Here is a 17,020-nt window from a genome sequence, read left to right on the forward strand (position 1 = left end):
GCCGTTGCCGCGGTCGCTGTCGTTGAGGTCTGCTAGCTGCTAGCTGCTTCTACTCCGACAATAAAATCTTGTCTTCCTCCAACCAACGCGATTAAATCGAGCCAGAGAGAGAGGGGAAGGGCGAAGGAGGGAGAAAGGGAGGGAGGGAGGGGGGGGCGGGGGGGAGAGGAGCGTAGCTAGAGAAGGAGATACAGGCTAGACCGCTGAGTCGATTGTGCCAACGTTGTCCATCCCATCCCTTCTACCACTTTAGGTAGACACAAATACATCGACCGATCGTCGCACCTACGCACTTAGTACGAATACGTATGCATACTTTGCATACGTAGACTCGTATGTACGGGCGGCGCAGGTAATACGGGGGCACCACGACGACACCCGAATACGAAATTGTTGCACGATGAGAAACCACGTGAAATTGAACGGAAAAATACGGAAGACAATTTTCCTTGCACAAAGCTTACGCACTCGCAATAGCTGCACAGCTGATTTCGATGGTGAAAAAGCTCAGTTCCGTAGATGGACGATTTTTAGAGCATTCTATCGCAGGGGATTTTCGAAATATTATTTTTGCACAATAAACCAACAAAGGTTATCGGAGAAAATGAGTAAAAAATTTCATCCATTCCAATTTACCCTACTTTCGCCAGTCCTACGTTGTATTGTGTTACTATATTTGAACGAGATAGGTTGAACAGACGGATTTCTGTCCGAAACATTTCACGTTGTTCAGGCACCGTGTGTTTATTTCTTCCTTTTTTCTAAGTTACTCAATCGATGGATGGACGAATGCGTCGTCAAAGGATTCCGTCGTTATGACAATTGCCTAATGAAACTGGTACATGTTAATTCGAGAAGCGATTACATGACAGAGCGATGCACGTGAGCTGCAAGTTTAAAACGGAATGAAAAAAATTAAGTCGATTTATCAGCTATTGCAGTACAGATATTAGAGAAAGGTTGGAAATTTAAGAGAAGAATAAGAGAGTGTATGAAGAGACAACGCGGAATAAGATAAAGGGGATAATATCGAGCGAGCAACACGTGCCCCCAACCTCTGTAATTTAACATTCTGTATTTATACGCATGCCGAATATACATATTGTATGCAATTATTGAATTATGCATACGTAGCCTCAGGTTCCCTACGCGTATACAATCCACGGACACCCATCGGAATTACACACGTGACGCTTTATGTATATTCCATGTATGATACGTATAATGCAGCAATAAAATACGCGACTTCGAATTGGCCAGAATTGTCACGATCAACGCGACGATACGCGGTCTTCGCGGTGATTCAACGGTTCTTTTCGGTTTTGCGAGTCGATGAAATCCGCTGGAAAAAAATCTTGGAAAGAGAATAGAAAAAAGAAGAGAAGGTTACGAACAAAGCGGAAGAGAGGTTGGTAAATCGCGCGTATGACTCGATATAAAAGCTACGCGATGCGGTTATCTCCGATAACGATTACACGAAGGCTTCTTTTATAAAAGTGGCTTCGTTGTACCTTGTCCCGCCAAAAGGTTCCCGTCTTGCGAAAACTTTCGCCGAGTGCTATACATTAAATGCTGAAGAGTGACGACCTACTGCTCAAAAATTAAAAATTTTCTTTGAAAAATAGATTTAATTATTTTAATTGAACACAATTCGGAAAAATTCGATTACGTGATACTTGGTTGGCTTTATTTAAATACAAAAAAAAAAATACAAAATGTCGTTCTCCTCTGCCAAGCCCGCCTGTGAAGCCAATTTCGAGCGGATATGATGTAACGAAAAAAGTTTAAAGAAATGTTGGATGTCGACGTTATAAAACGCGCAATTGTCGTTCCACGACTTCTCCTCCGTTATCACGTCGAACACGTTTGCCATTTTTTTTCTCCCTTATTTATTAATCGGGAACGCCCGAACGATTATTTCTATTTCGGGGCAAAGCCGAAAACGACGTTTTGCTTCGTGAAACGTACTTCTACGAGAGCTATACAAGACTCGATGCAAAAGGTACGGTAAAATTGTGTATGGGTGAAATTTTTTTGAAGCCATGAGTCACCGCAGCATGTGCAATTGCGAGAGAAGGAATTTGAGACCGCGCTACGCGGGTGAATCGCAGAAACTGCGATGATACCAATAGCGATAGATACGCAAACGCATGAAAACAGAAGGCGGCAGGTGACAGGATGTCACCCACGTTTAACAGCGTGAATTCACGACTACCAATATACGTGCACGTTGTACGCGATGCGCACTCGTCAATGATACGCCCGCTCCAACGAAAGGCCGAACCTTTTTCCTCCGAATTTTTTCGGTGCAACCTACGCAAGAAAACTAATCGTAAATTTCAAGTCTCCCGCCAGATTCGACTATAACTTATCACGCGCGAAACGTGATTTGGAGAACCTCCACTCCAAACACATGTACAAAATCGAACAACGAAAGTTAAGCAAGAATGCAAAATGAACTGATTCTTTTTCGATTGCAAATTGTATCTATACGAGTGTTCGCGGTATGGTATGAATCGTGTAATTTCGAATAGAAATTTGATATTTGGATAAAATATTCAAAAGGATGATCGACCGAACTTTGGATACGCTTCTCACGTGCGCCACATTTTCGTATCCACGACGAAAATGTTACAAGAGGTGGGAGCGGCTTGAGGCGAAACCTGGATCAAAAAGTTCTGTCTTTTTAACCTGCGTCAAACAGAAAAAATGCCGGTGCGGCGAGGTCCATCCATCTTCTTTGCTATGATATGTATGAAAAGGACCAATGCGCAGACATCTTGGGTTTTTACGTCTACTACGTTTTGTGTGCAAATTGAGTGACCTTTTTCCATTTGACTGGGTATGGGCACACCGGGAAAATAGGGTGGAGATCCAAATTGAAGTTGATTTTCTCATTCGATTCTAGAGAAACTGTTATCGACTTTTCAGGTAGACGCACGCCGCATGTTCGAGTCCACTTCTTTCTCCCAGAAAGAAGTAACGCTTCCAAATTCGAATGTAATAATTGAGCGGAAGACTTTGGTGTATGTTGAGTGTTCAAAATTCCCCACCTTGACAGTAAATAATTTCCGTTATTCTATTCGTTCTGTATCGAACCCAAATATACCTATACATGTTTGCGGTATAATCGCGTCGGGGGTGGTTCGCGTGAGTCCGTTCGGTTTCAATGCGACACGCCAAAGCTCCGCTTTCGTCGCTTATCCTCGACTTTCTGACCTAAAAAGTGAACCGTTTCTCAAACTATTCTAATTACAATTTACATTTGCGCAATGCTGCGACGGGCGCTCATCCGCCGGTTTATAGGTATGCAATTTAATTTGTATCGTTTCAAAGCGGCGGATACAACATCCCCCGAGAATAGCAATCAGTTTCGGTTTCGGTGCAATTTTCCCCAAATTCCGACCACATGATCGTTATTCAAGAGCTCTCGCAAGTTCCATTCATCAACCTTTCGTCAGGGTGGATATGTTATAACATCGGAATAAGGAGGAGAAATAGTAAAATTAACCTTGGAATCTCTGTTTCTCTTTCTTACGCGCAAGAGAGACACATAATGCGGACATACATTGGCCCATTGTCAGAGAAGTATCAATCACCTGACGTTCATTGATTTTTATACCCGGAATACATTTTTACAAAATTTCCGCAATAATACAGTTCAAAATAATAATACTAATGAAAAAAGGATCCCTATTGAATATGAAATTCCACTTGCGATATCATTCATGAATAGCGGAGTTCTTATAGCAGGAAAAGTTTTTATAGCGGTAGTCACGCGGGCGCGAACTTGACCCAGAAACGACGACCCCTGCATATCGCGAATTCTCTCTGTCCCCCAGATCCCCACCTCCTTCGGTTAGTTCCGGTGTAGGAGGTGTCGTACGAATCGGGATGTCTGTGTAAAACGCGAGGGAGTAGTGGGAAAATTAGGAGCATGGAAAAGATTGCGGGCCTGGCACTGTGTCAAGTTGTAGTCGCATGTTGGTCCGAATTGAAATACCGCGGTACTTTTCACGTTGCGTTTCGTATCGTACGCCACGACGCGCGACGTATGTTAGACACACGCTATTCTTGCTGAAAATCAAATTCAATATGAATGGGATTTCGGAATGCGCGAGGATCGCGAGGTTATCACGTTCGCGGTGACGGCCCACGATATCCGAGTTTTATCTTCGAAAGTCAGAAACGAAGGGACTAATTGAAAAACAAAACGCGAGTAGCAATACCAAGAAGAAGAGGACAATAAAATGTCCCGAAATGTATTCATTTCAATCGTCCTAAACCTTCACGCCGGTAATAGAAAATACGAGAAAATTTTTCAGTGCAGAGCCTGTCTGATTTCAGACCGGCCACAAAATTTGCATAGTTTGTGGCGAAAAAATTTTGGGGGTTGCAGGTGTCTGAAGATGTATAAAATTGATATGAAAATCCCGATTCACGCACATAGGAGTACAATATACCTACTTCGGTGTACAGCGACTTCTTGTCTCAGTCTGTTAAATTTAATGACCACTGAAGAATAATTGCAATTTCACGTAACGACTAAAGAAGTCAAGTTTTTTAGCCGCGGCGTTGCAGCCTATTACGCAATTCGGTTTGTAAAACACCGAAAAAAACTACGAATAAAATAGGTGAAAGCCGCAGCTAGTGCAAGTCCACTCGGAAAGAAAAACTCGGTGGAAGAAAAATTCACTAATACCTAACTGCACCGACCGGAAAAATGATTAGAGGAATCAATTAAGGAGAATCACATCTTCGAGGTTTTCGTACGCGAATGAAGCATAAAAGAAAAGTCAAAGTCCTTTTACGCTCAACGCATGCTTCTGCACACTGGAGAAAATATTGGCTCCGATCGATAATCAAATTCTCGTCGGGCAGTATCTCGAATTCCTGACTTTCATGTGACCCGCACAGCATGATAAATTTTTCCCAGACCGTGTTCTATACAGGGTTGCGTGTGCTTTGCAAGTTTATTATAGACATTAATCAATCAATTAATCGATCAATCAATCCGGAGGGATTTGCCAGTCTATTTACTCGTGGTAAGATTTATAGTAAAATCTGAACAGAACTTTTTCCGATCCGACAATACCTGTACATACATATACTTGAAAAAATGCTCACCGCCGGGCTAGGTCGACTGATCAATATCGATGGATTTGAAGAGGCTATAATTCTTGGCTAATGGGACTCAAATATTAATGAAAATGAGACGCTGAAGTCGGAATGGAATGTTACTTTTTCGTCAAACAAGTACGACTGTTCACTGAAATAATTATCTACAAAGGATTGTCGCTGTTGTTCGGTACTCGACAAAAACTCATAGGGGTTTTATCCATGATTCCGAATGTGATCCGATTGTGAGTCAGGTGCAACGTATGCGGCTATTCAGTGTACAGAGTTTGCAAGAGGAGTACATCGGAGTTGCGTTAGAAATGTTTATTTCTCCCGCATACGTATGCACTTCCTCTTTCGTTCGTCTCGCACTTTTCTTCATTCATCTTGTAATGCAGTCTGTTGGATCACACGGGGAATGCGAATGTGAATACAAATGTGCAGGAGTGGTGGATGTCATGTGGAAATGAAGATGCTCCGCGCCCGTCTGGTCTGGTGGTGTATCACCGGCGCCTGCAAAGGGTGCAGCAACACCGATACCACCAGCGATAGCAACGTAAGCGTGCAAAGATCCTGCGATGACCGCGACTACTTACGCATCTCTGAACGCGTTTTATAAAATAGATACGTCGTTTGTATAGCATAGGTATCTACACACGGAGCGAAATAGAGTAAGGAATTATATTGCGTCGATGGCGCGATGTCTAAGCAATTTTAATTGACGACGGAGTCGGATTTACCCGATGCACGCGCCACGACTTGAATACTATAATATGGCCTATGGGTAGCTTCGTTATCCCAACTATTCCGAAAATTTTACCACAGAAACAAGTTTGAACAATTGTTTCCAAAATGGACGTACATGTGTGTACCACATCCGCCTATGCCTAAATACGTACCTACAATGAATTATTTGAGGTGACGGTTTCTCAGTTTTAATATTCCTGTTCATCTGACAATACGAGCCTTTTGTTTCCCGAAAAAGTGAGCAAAGCGAACAGAGAACATAGCGATTCGAGCCATGCTGATTTTCTCTCTGCAATACTCTATTTATGCCCCCTGCGATATTTCGATCCCTGCAATATATTGCACGGATACTTGTATGATTTTATTTTTCATTGACACCCGCAGCGGGTGTCAATGAAAGAAATTATTCACATCTTCACATTAATTTTACGCTTGAAAATTAGAGCAGCAGCTGTAGAAATATTTCGGATCTTATTTCACACATGCAACGCATCTTGATCGGATGATTCGCATTCCGGGACCCATATTATACGTCTATCTAAATCATACACCCACATCTATGGAAGTATCCTACATTTGAACATATATGGCGATAATTATACATATGAATATATTATATGCATGGATATCTCCTCCTTTCTTTACGGCATTTAATAATAATATACACATACCTAAACGTTTGTCCGTGTCTCTGGCAACCCTGACCTAGTCTACGAATGTGTTTCTTTTCTTTCCTTCACTTTTTTCTTTTTAGCGACACGTTTATTTATGCCCACAGGTAGAAAAAAGAGTGTAAAAAAACTAAGACCAAAACTGAACGCTAATTCATACGTGAATACGTGATTTGCACGCGACCAACTCAATACCGTACTTACGGTGTGAGGTGTGGCTTCGAAAATCGGACACCTGTGATCATTATTTCTCGAACGGCGTTGCGAAGTGAAAAATATATCATACAATTATACGTCAGAGAAACTCACCCGATTATCGGTCGTCAGTGATCTTTGACGATTCTAAATTTTTCAAAATTATTTCGAAAACTGCCACACAATAATTGACCTCATACGAATCGCGTGGATTGTCTTATAGAGACGACACGGACAAATCGAAAAGAAATCGAAACACACGTCTAGGGTTTCGACAGTTTGATACCTGATCGTCCCACAGTTACTTAGGTACACGAAGGTGCTCTATAAATTAATAATTTTTCAGAGCACTACATGAACGGACATTATTGGGTAGAATGACGAGCGATCGTCGGTTGGCGCAGCATCGGCGAGTCCGTTGTTCTGACCCAGATCTATAAAATCGATATGCAAATCCACACCGATACAGTTGGAAGACCTTTCCGCAATAAGATTTCTTCGGTGCGTCGACTCGCCGTGATCTACAGTTGAGTCGGATCGAAGATAGTGCCGGGTCAGGAAGTCGAAGGCCGCGTGTGCTCGAGGGGGCGGAAAACGGAGCGATGTCTCGACTCGATCACTTGAGTAGAGGAAAAAAGAAAAATAAAACCAACGAAAAGTGCGCCACCCTCCCTAACATTTTTACGCTCTATAAATATCGATCCTCTGCATATCCATCTTCTCCCTCGACCTATAACGTATACGGTCGATTTTGATCGACGGCCCTGCAATTACCGAACTAACTGCTGATGATCCGAATATTCAACTTTAGCTGTGATAAAATATGGTGCACAGGTGAGAATAGAATTTGGGTCATTGAATGACAAAAATGCACCGACTCCATATAAGTTCGATTACCGTGATGCATTCGTTATCGAGTAAAGCTTTTAAAAAAAAATGGTTTGGTAGAAGACTTACACTCTGAAACACTTCGAAATAGTTTGTGGACAAAAATGCGACAGCCATCAAACTAACAGAGCATGACCCATTTGAACGATGAGTATGTCGATGATCATCTCACGGAGAGAACGTCATCCCGATGTACGATAAATTCAAACCGAATGAATTGAAGAATTCGCGTATGCCTCGCGTATGCCTATAATGTATATAGGAGAATTTTTCAATGATGCGGGAAAGCTGGTCAAATTTGACCGGCAGAAATGAACTTTTTTAGAATTCATCTGAAAGTGGGGATAAAAATTCGGTGTAACTTTGAATGTAGGTTTTACAGTCTAGGAAACCGGAATCCCCCGCATGTGGTGGCGCGCTTATTATACCAGTCATTTTAAGGATCATTCGCGTGAATTTCTGAGCTGACTATTACATCCTTATGTAGCCATAAGTATTAATGACGAATAAGTATATTAAAAGTTTCATAGGTCTTGAGTACAACGAAGTGCATAAAGATCTTCGCTGTTCGAATACCTTGTTGACTATTTTTATAGGCCAGATAACGTCTCAGCTCGCAGCCCCGTTTATCTCAACCAGAAGGTGAACCACCGCTTCACGGGGTTAACGAGTCGCAAATCATCTAAAAGTCCAAGTACTAAATATTTATACTGCATACTGCACACGTGGGTTATTTTCACGAAATGTGCAGCGGAAACTCTATCGGCTAAATAGTCCAGCACGTTCCGAAGATATTAATTTTTTCCGTAGCCTACTCCAACGCACGAATGTCGTGAACATTCAGATTCGGTCTCGTAATTGCGGCAGATATTCATTTCGTCACTAGGAACAGCCTTTTTTTGCTCCTTGTAACTCTCAAGTGATTTTGTGGACGATGAATTCGCAAAGTCCCAACCAATCTCGAAAATCAGGTTCAGGTTCCTGAATCGTGAGAATGACAATTGTGACACGCTTATTTGATAGCAGATGCAACAAAAAACTAATAACAATAAAAAAGATAGATCGAAAACCTGATGAATCGTGAAGTATTGTTCCTCGAATAGGCGAATTGGCCTTGTTAAACCGTCCATTGAACATTTTCCTCAACCCAGATATCTGAACAGTTCAGTGTTCAACCTCCGTTGACCTGACCATCGCCATGGCGATAGATGAAACCAGTTTCCCACGGTAAAAAGGATGCCGTTGCGATGGTACAGAGTACCAAAGTGGTACTTGCTACTAGACCGAGAACAACAAAATCCTATAAGTACGACCAACCATATATAACCATAGTACCTATAATAACCAGTCGAACGCAAATTAATATTACGGAGGCATGTACACGTGCCACAGGCCATCGTAAAGTTTTTTGTTACAACAGTAGAAGAATTAATGGAACCAACGCTTTCAAAACTCAAATCAATATCTGTTTCCAAATTTCCACATCCAAACTTTCAATCGGGTATACAAATCTAGTATCACCAGACGTGAAGTTAGTACTTTCGAAGTGTGCGCCGCACTTGATTTCATTCGTCTGTTCAATTTTTCTACCGTAATTTTCTTTGATTTTCACATCATTATATTTCACAGGCATCTTGAGATTTTCTTTGTCAATTTTTCTGCTCCAAAAAGCGAAAAATTGGCAATAACTCGAGCAATTTTATAGATAGATCGATTTAACTTCCGAATTCGGATTCCGGAGATCAAATTACATGAAAATAGCATAGAAAACTCGTTTAAAAAAAAGGTTGATTTTCAACCCCAAAATTGAAAAAACTCTAAGGGGTACCCCTTTGGATTTTTTCGATTGTTGGGCCAAAAATGAAGTAGTTTTTAAATCGATTGTAGGACACTTTCCTTACGTATTTTGACCTCAGCAACACGAATCAGTCAATCAAATTTAGCTACGAATTTTTCCCATGGAGATATCCTTGATTTTTTGCTTATCAGATCGATAAATTGGTGATAACTAGTCTACTTTTGAGAATAGGCTAGTCAATAAAAAATTGCGATGACGTTTCGTAAAGTCGAAGTTTTGAGCTCCAAAATCGTTTTTGAAAAACCTCAATACGATAACTGGGTCCGGTCAGAGTATCGCATCTGAGATTCGTGCACAATAATCGGTTCAGAGTCGCATAGCTCGTGTAAAAAAAATCGCACAGCAAATTTAAAAAACGCGTTTCGAAGGGGACACTTCTACCTTCGAAATGACATCAGAAAAATTATAATCCAACGACTCGGACACCCGGTGCACCTTCTCAAAGTCAATGAATTACTTTACGAGTTCGACATCAATTGAATCAGAAGAGTATAACCTAGTGAACGAAGCGACGTAATCTGAATTAGCCAAACGCATTCAATAGGTGAAGCTTTAGGCTTTAAAATGCACTTTTTTGCAACCCTCTACCCCAATTTTTCGAGCAGTTACGACGCTTCGAAATCGGACGTTCTCCGGGGCGAAAACGGGGTCCAGACATAGAATTTCGCAGACATATCATAGCAAAGGGATGCCGCCGAGTCGGTGGATCAGAGGATCGATCAACGGGGTGTGAACTAGATCTCAATCGGGTGTTGGCAGGTCAGCCGACACTTGTTAACAATAGGAGCCTGATAAACCAATAAAGGTATTTCACACCTCCTCGTCATCTATTAAAAAAGATCAACCACCAAAGGTATTCCTCGCCTCCTTATCATCTATTTAAAGGTCATAGATTGTTTTTCAATTTCATAGACGTGCCGGCCTTTATTTTGCCTGACGAACGTGTAAACATTGGGTCTGAGGAACTGCGACGCAGTTCCCCAAAGTCTAGGCTGAGCCGGAGCTCGTTACCGGTCACCGCAGCGAGAGCCTGGCTCTTATACGATCCGAACGTAGTGTCCGTAGCGAGAGAGGACGCGAGGCGGTACGCCGCGCAACGGTAGAAATACGAACAAGATCGAGAGCGCCCCAGTGCGGCCCGCTAACACCCAAGTATGAAATCTCGAGCTACTGCATCACGTCTCCATTATATCTTCGTAAATTCATGTGGAAATTATAAAACGTTGTTCGGCAAAATCAAAATAAAATCTCACGTATTGTACCAACTCTTTTTGACCTCATCAGGAACACGAATTTGTCGAGTATTTCGGGCTACGAATTTTTACCATTGAGATATTCTTAATTTTTCACATTTCGGAGCGATAAATTGGCGATAATTCGATCATCTCGTTTCATCTCGTGTTTCGAGTTTCTATTGACGGTCATCAATTTTTCAGAACAGAATCATATACACGTATAGCGCGATGGAATGGCTTTTTGAACAAGGAAATAAAATTCCAACTAAAAATAATGGAAACACCACGTACTTTACACAATACCTTATTTTGTGGTTGTAATCTTTCGATACCGTTGATCGACAGGAAAAATTAAAGACGACGCGCTTCGTCAGAGCCTGTTTTATTACCTGTGTACTTACACCGAACTGCCCTATATTGAATATACTTTACCAATGAATCTAACCAGCGGCTGTTTCGTATTTGGCAAATGCCGTTGAATCAAAATCATCGCATCAGGAATTACATTTCTCTTTACAGGGGATTAAAGTAACTGACTGTAAGTCTTACCTTCTTGATTGGAGTTGGGATTAGGGTGGGAAGTCACGTTTGAAGGCGTTGGAGCATGATCGTCTTCTGCGACTCCCATCGTAGCTGTTACTGCTGCTGCACTCTGCTGATGCTTTGACTGATAAAACGACTCCACGTCCGTCGCCTCTTCGCACCTTTTGGAGAACGAAATATGTGTAGATTAAAATCAACCCTCTTTAGGATAGTTATATAAAAGTATAAGAAGTTATAGGATAGATAGAAAAAAAACCCAAATTGTCCTAAAAAAACGTGGTGACGATAACATACAGTAATTCAAGTTTTACGTTCTGCGTATCTATAACACGTATCAAATATCAACAAAAAACGGCGATCGGTACATCCCTCGGGAAGTCCCATGGCACGTAACACGCTACGTAACAGTCGCAGTGAACTCTGAATAAGTTTTCGCCTCCACCTATAGCCTTAACTATTGATCGACTGATCCCTTGACTAGATTCCACCTATATTGATGAAATATGTACTATTATTTAACGCTCGTATGTACGCGATTGAACATACGCGATGTGACCATAGATATTATACACTTGAACACACAAAAGTTTGCAACAGCATCATCTGGTGTGTCGGGGTCGTTGGCCTGTTATTTTTCATTTTCTCATACCTTTTATTTCTTCATTGTCCCGCGAGATATTTTTACTTTTAACAATTTTCATGCTTCTCTACAGGGTAGAAAAGGGCTCGCCGAAGACCGCCTTCTTACCTCGCCCTGAATATCGCGTCGTGCATATCTACCCAGAGATACGCACGTGTACGGCGTCGAGCTTGAGTATATTTGCGAGCGAACCGTAGGTTTGTCACTTTCTTTACTCGGTGCTGTATGTGTAAATAAGTATTTTACGGTGCACGCAGTACCTGCAACATGCTGCCGCTAGTTTCAGCTGCACCGTAATTAAGAATATACGTGATATGTACCACCGATTTGCGTTCTCCGTTTTACGTGTTTATACAACGTATGGGGTGAGTCGCCCTTCAGAGGCCTCGAGCAAACGCTAAACGCTTCCGGGCAATCCATGATTTTTCTGTGCTCAGGTATCCGTATGAAACGAATGGTGGGTATAAAAAATCGTACTTCGTGGGTAAATATACGCAGGATATGTTATTTGCAATACTGCAGAACGTGCCTTTGAAATTCGACATTTATTTCCACGACGTATATGTTCAATTTCGCGATCTCATAAGAATTGATCATGTTTGATCATGAATTGATCATGTTGTAGAATTTAACTTACTTTTTAATTGATTTAAGTTTGGTTCAAGATTATATTGTAACGGATTCTGGATCACACCGGTGTACGTGGGTATGACAGCTACGAGTTACATCCAGCGCTGCATTAACGGTATGCTCAGACGCAATTTAAAATAACAACCAATAACAATCGCTCGATGCTTTTGTGTGCACGTAGAATAACTTCCATTCGCCATTTTCTAACATTTAACCTCGGTACCATACATCCCGAGAAAAAAAGCCGAAACACTAGCCAGCCACACTAAAGCTGCTTTTGAATCAAACGATGAAGGAAGAATAAAAACGAACTGCCACGATTTAAATGAAATTAAGCCTTTTCAACACTAATAATTGAACGAACAAGTTGTACACCTTTGCGTGCCTGTAGTATTAAAAAATTGATGTATTGTAGTTGCGTGGGCCTTTGAAAAAACAAGAATTCCAATCACGACTTGATCAAAAGACGCCCAACGTACGTTACAGTTGCAAGGAAAATCTCGTTGAGTTGTCGACCAAATTCCATTCAATGATGTTGCCATAGCAAGAATATAGTACAAAAATTTGTTTGGATGTGAAATCTTCAAATGTGTTATCCTTAAAATTGAGCTCGTATAAAATATTGAAAACACCATTGAAGCGAAGACAAATAAATACTTTTGTGTCCGATTCAGCTACGTGACCTGCTGATATTAGGAGCACTTCCAAATATGTGTCGTATCATATCGATTAAATAAAAAAGCATTTCCATATCTATTAGACTCTTGGTAATATTCACACGAAAAAATAACGATAATCATTTGAGATTCTCGAGGTAAAAAGAATGGTATTCAAGGACAACTCTGGATTCAATTGGAATATCTACTCCGATGTATTGGCAGATGAACGAATCAAAATTGGACTTTGATTAACGAGCGAACTGCCTATAAAAGCCATGTGCAATATAGTTATCGCATCAAGGTGATGGATTTGATAGCTGAAATAGTCGCTGCAACTATAGAACTTGATTTGCAGATTAATGCTAACGCTTTGAAAATTAATAACGAAAACATGTTCATGCCAGGGGTACGCTTACGAATAAAAATCACGCGATTGATTCGATGTGAATTAATTGATCACATTTCACGGTGTTGTACGTGATGAATGATAATATTCAAATCGAATTTCAGTAACACAACTCTAATTCTCCATATGCATTTCGAAAGCTGCATCGAGTTCGAATATTGCACGAATAATTCGGACACCATAAAAATCCCTGTTTCTTCATTGGTAACCTATGTTAGATTTCTTTTTTCATAATATCGCGATGACAATTAGTACCCTCTGAAAATACAGGGGGAAATATTCGAAAAAACCGTTTGTTCGAATATCCCCCCAAGCTATCCATCTGCGATGAAAAATATAGAAATATTTTGGATGTATGAATACAATAGATAGCGTAAAAATCTCCAGAGGTTTCATCTGTGGGGATGTATAGGCAATCCCTGTAATAAATACACATACGGTGCGTTATGAATTGCATAATGCGATTTCGAATGGGGTACTCACATTTTATCAATACATGAACGGTGATCGGTAGTGCCGCGTTCACTTCCAAGTTCTAACTTCTAAGAGAAGATAATGAACCTAGCTCCGTCCAGTGATGTATGATTTCATTAATTTTCACTTATACGAACAGAGATCTAACGCTGCACTCACTCACTCTAGTCCCCACTTGGCAAATGTCCGAGATCTCTTAAGAATGAACTCGGTGCTTTTTCAACCGCTAAAATTCCACTGCATAGAAACTCGTAGTGCGAAATAAATACAAGCGCCCATCGCCCTATTATCCGAACTTTGCGAGCAAACCGTTAGAATTAACGGATTTCGTTGCCAAATACGACCGAACACACGAGAAAACTGTTGAAATAATTGAGTATTGACAAATGCGGCGTCGCGACACGATACATTTATTGCTATTCTACAAGTACCGCCACCGTTCGAGCAACTTTAGAAACTAAAAACCCACATTACACGTGCGTTAAAATTTCGAAAAGATTTAAATGGAATCAGCGGGTGCGATATGTCGATTCAATTGATCTTGAGAACTCTAATCACTAGGGAAAAACTTTCTCATTATACCAATATTTCTATATTCAAAATAAAATCACCCAAAATAATCGATTCGTCTGATAAAATTCAGAGCCTGATATACACAGGTTCTGTTGTAATCGTGACGTCTTGAGCGGTGTCTCCACCTTCTCCACTGTTGTGTAAACATATATATATGTGTGTAAACACTCGTTTCTGTCAAAAGTCAATATTTTCCAGGCGGTGAAAAATGAATTTAGTAGAACATTTTTTAAAAACTATGCGACAAGGGTTTTAATCGGAGCACCGAAAGTCTTGTATATTTTGGTTAGGGAGCTTCGCAGATCATCATTCAGAATTTTACAAATCACTGAATTTGTCAGAGTCTAACCTAGAGATTTCGAACTGAAAATACGGTATTGAGTACGTGAGATCATGATCAAATAATGGTCAATTATTCAGACAGAGTGAGAGGATAGCAGAGCCTGAATAATCATTGTTGTTTTTGAATTCTACTCCTTCAGAGATGGATAACATATTTGGGAAAGAGGATTCTGGTAACGAGAGTGAGCCTGTTGACATTGAGGGTAAGGACAGTCCATCCAGACCTGGAGCAAGAGACAGTGATGCCATGGATGTTGATAACCCTCCATCAAAGGTATAATTGATGAAACTTAGAATCTGAAACGTTTACTATAAAACAGATGAAAACAGATGAATAAAATTTTGCTTCTTGTCTTTGACTATTTTAGACAGAATCCGATGCTTTGAGTCAGCATTCGCAATCGGATAATGATGAGCTGGGTTCCCAACAGATGGGTAGTGGGATGATTCTTGATAACCAAATAAATTTGAAGAATGGTGTGCCCAATAAAGCCGAACAGGAAGATATTTTTGCTAATGATATAATGCTATCACACTCTGTTCCTACAAACATAGAAGGAAGGAGGGAAAGCAGAGAGAAGAGTAAAAGAGAATTAGAAGAAGAAGAACGAGAAAAAATGCAGTACGTAGCATCTACTTGGTTTGAAATAATATTTTGCAAAGAACCAACTTTTTTCAATTATCGCCCTAACTAATCGGAATGAAAATTTACTTGGAAATATTTTTCTTTCAGGGTCTTGGTATCAAACTTCACCGAAGACCAACTCGACAGATATGAAATGTATCGGAGAGCCGCATTTCCTAAAGCTGCGATTAAAAGAGTAATCTATCTTAGTTAAGAATATTCCAATTGGAGTGCTTGGACATATTCCATGAGACTTGACATTTCTCTATTTCGATTTGTTTCAGATCATGCAGACAATAACCGGATGTTCTGTTTCACAAAATGTTGTTATAGCAATGTCAGGTATAGCCAAAGTATTTGTTGGCGAAATTGTCGAGGAAGGTATAGTATTCATTATTTGAATGAAATTTCAGTGTTTGCGATAATTACATTACGATCAAAACACACTGTCAATATTTCTTATTTCCACAGTTTTACACCTATTAAATAATCAATAGGAATTTCTTCAATAGCTCTAGATGTGATGGAAACTCACGAAGAAACCGGGCCACTGCAACCTAAACATTTGAGAGAAGCGGTGCGCAGATTACGTCTTCAAGGGCAGATACCGAATGGCAGAACGCAAAAAGCGTTCTTCAGACTCTAAAAAGAGCCTTAATTTTAAGCCTGATTTTAATGAAATTCCACAGGCATGTAATGTGTACATAATTAAGTTAAATCCCCAATTAATATCTTGCGGTAACATCTAATTCTGGAGATACAATATTTTCATTTTCATGTTGGAAATTGTTCAATTTAGCTATTTCATGTTCGAATTGGCGCGAAAATCTTTTTTGTATATGATATTTTTAGTATATTGTGGACTCATCATATTATTAGCTAGGCGAAGATTCATAGTATATTGTGCACTTAGGGCGCAAAGGCGGTTTTCGCTCCTGAGTGTGTAATTCACTGCTTGAGTGGGGAGGAGAGATTCGGCGATTTCAAAAGCCGACTTTTGACAGATCACCGTGCATAGCAGTGGGCCTAATGAATGAAAGACGAGTCTTACCCAGACTTCCAATACCTGTGTAATACTGTAGCCCAGAAGCTTTTTGCAATGTTGATGCTCATAAATGGAACTCACTAGGAGAAATCTTTTAAGAGCTCTATGCGTCATTAGGGAATGCGAAATACCAATCTTCATCACAATAAATTGACTGTCCATTCAATGTTGTGGAAAGCTACAGTATTGAAACATTGCTAATAATACACATAAACTCTGACACGTATTAAAAATAGTAAAGATTCCTATCAACAAAATTCCCAAAAGTTATATTCTTGTAACATTAACTTGATTGATCAATTGAAAAAGAAAAAACATTATTTCTGTAATTGTACATAATAAACAAAAATATATATTATCGAAAATCTTCG

General features: G+C 40.3%; 2 protein-coding genes across 4 annotated transcripts in view; one reads left to right on the forward strand and one right to left on the reverse strand.

The window, feature by feature from the left end:
- Window positions 1-14,411, reverse strand: part of LOC105688379 (serine/threonine-protein kinase tricornered) — an 81,201-nt gene extending 66,790 nt beyond the window's left edge. For both annotated transcript variants that reach the window (XM_012404629.4, XM_048654197.1), the window contains exons 1-2: window positions 14,074-14,411; window positions 11,262-11,416 (exon numbers count right to left, since the gene is read on the reverse strand). In XM_012404629.4, the coding sequence (XP_012260052.2) occupies window positions 11,262-11,416; window positions 14,074-14,075 (157 nt within the window). In that variant the 5' untranslated portion in view covers window positions 14,076-14,411. The remainder of the gene's footprint in view (window positions 1-11,261; window positions 11,417-14,073) is intronic.
- LOC105688342 (transcription initiation factor TFIID subunit 11) lies at window positions 7,288-17,014 on the forward strand. Of its 2 annotated transcripts, none has more exons than XM_048654202.1 (6): window positions 7,288-7,565; window positions 15,120-15,253; window positions 15,348-15,601; window positions 15,713-15,800; window positions 15,889-15,985; window positions 16,117-17,014. In XM_048654202.1, exons 1-6 carry the CDS (start codon window positions 7,520-7,522, stop codon window positions 16,248-16,250), a joined length of 753 nt encoding a protein of 250 aa, XP_048510159.1. In that variant the 5' UTR covers window positions 7,288-7,519; the 3' UTR covers window positions 16,251-17,014. The 2 variants fall into 2 exon arrangements, with proteins under 2 accessions (XP_048510159.1, XP_012259955.2); XM_012404532.3 differs by lacking the exon at window positions 7,288-7,565 and adding an exon at window positions 14,611-15,018.
- The last annotated feature ends 6 nt before the right edge of the window (window positions 17,015-17,020 follow it).

The sequence above is a fragment of the Athalia rosae genome, chromosome 4 (assembly GCF_917208135.1).
Source record: "Athalia rosae chromosome 4, iyAthRosa1.1, whole genome shotgun sequence".
Classification (NCBI taxonomy): Eukaryota; Metazoa; Arthropoda; class Insecta; order Hymenoptera; family Athaliidae; genus Athalia; species Athalia rosae.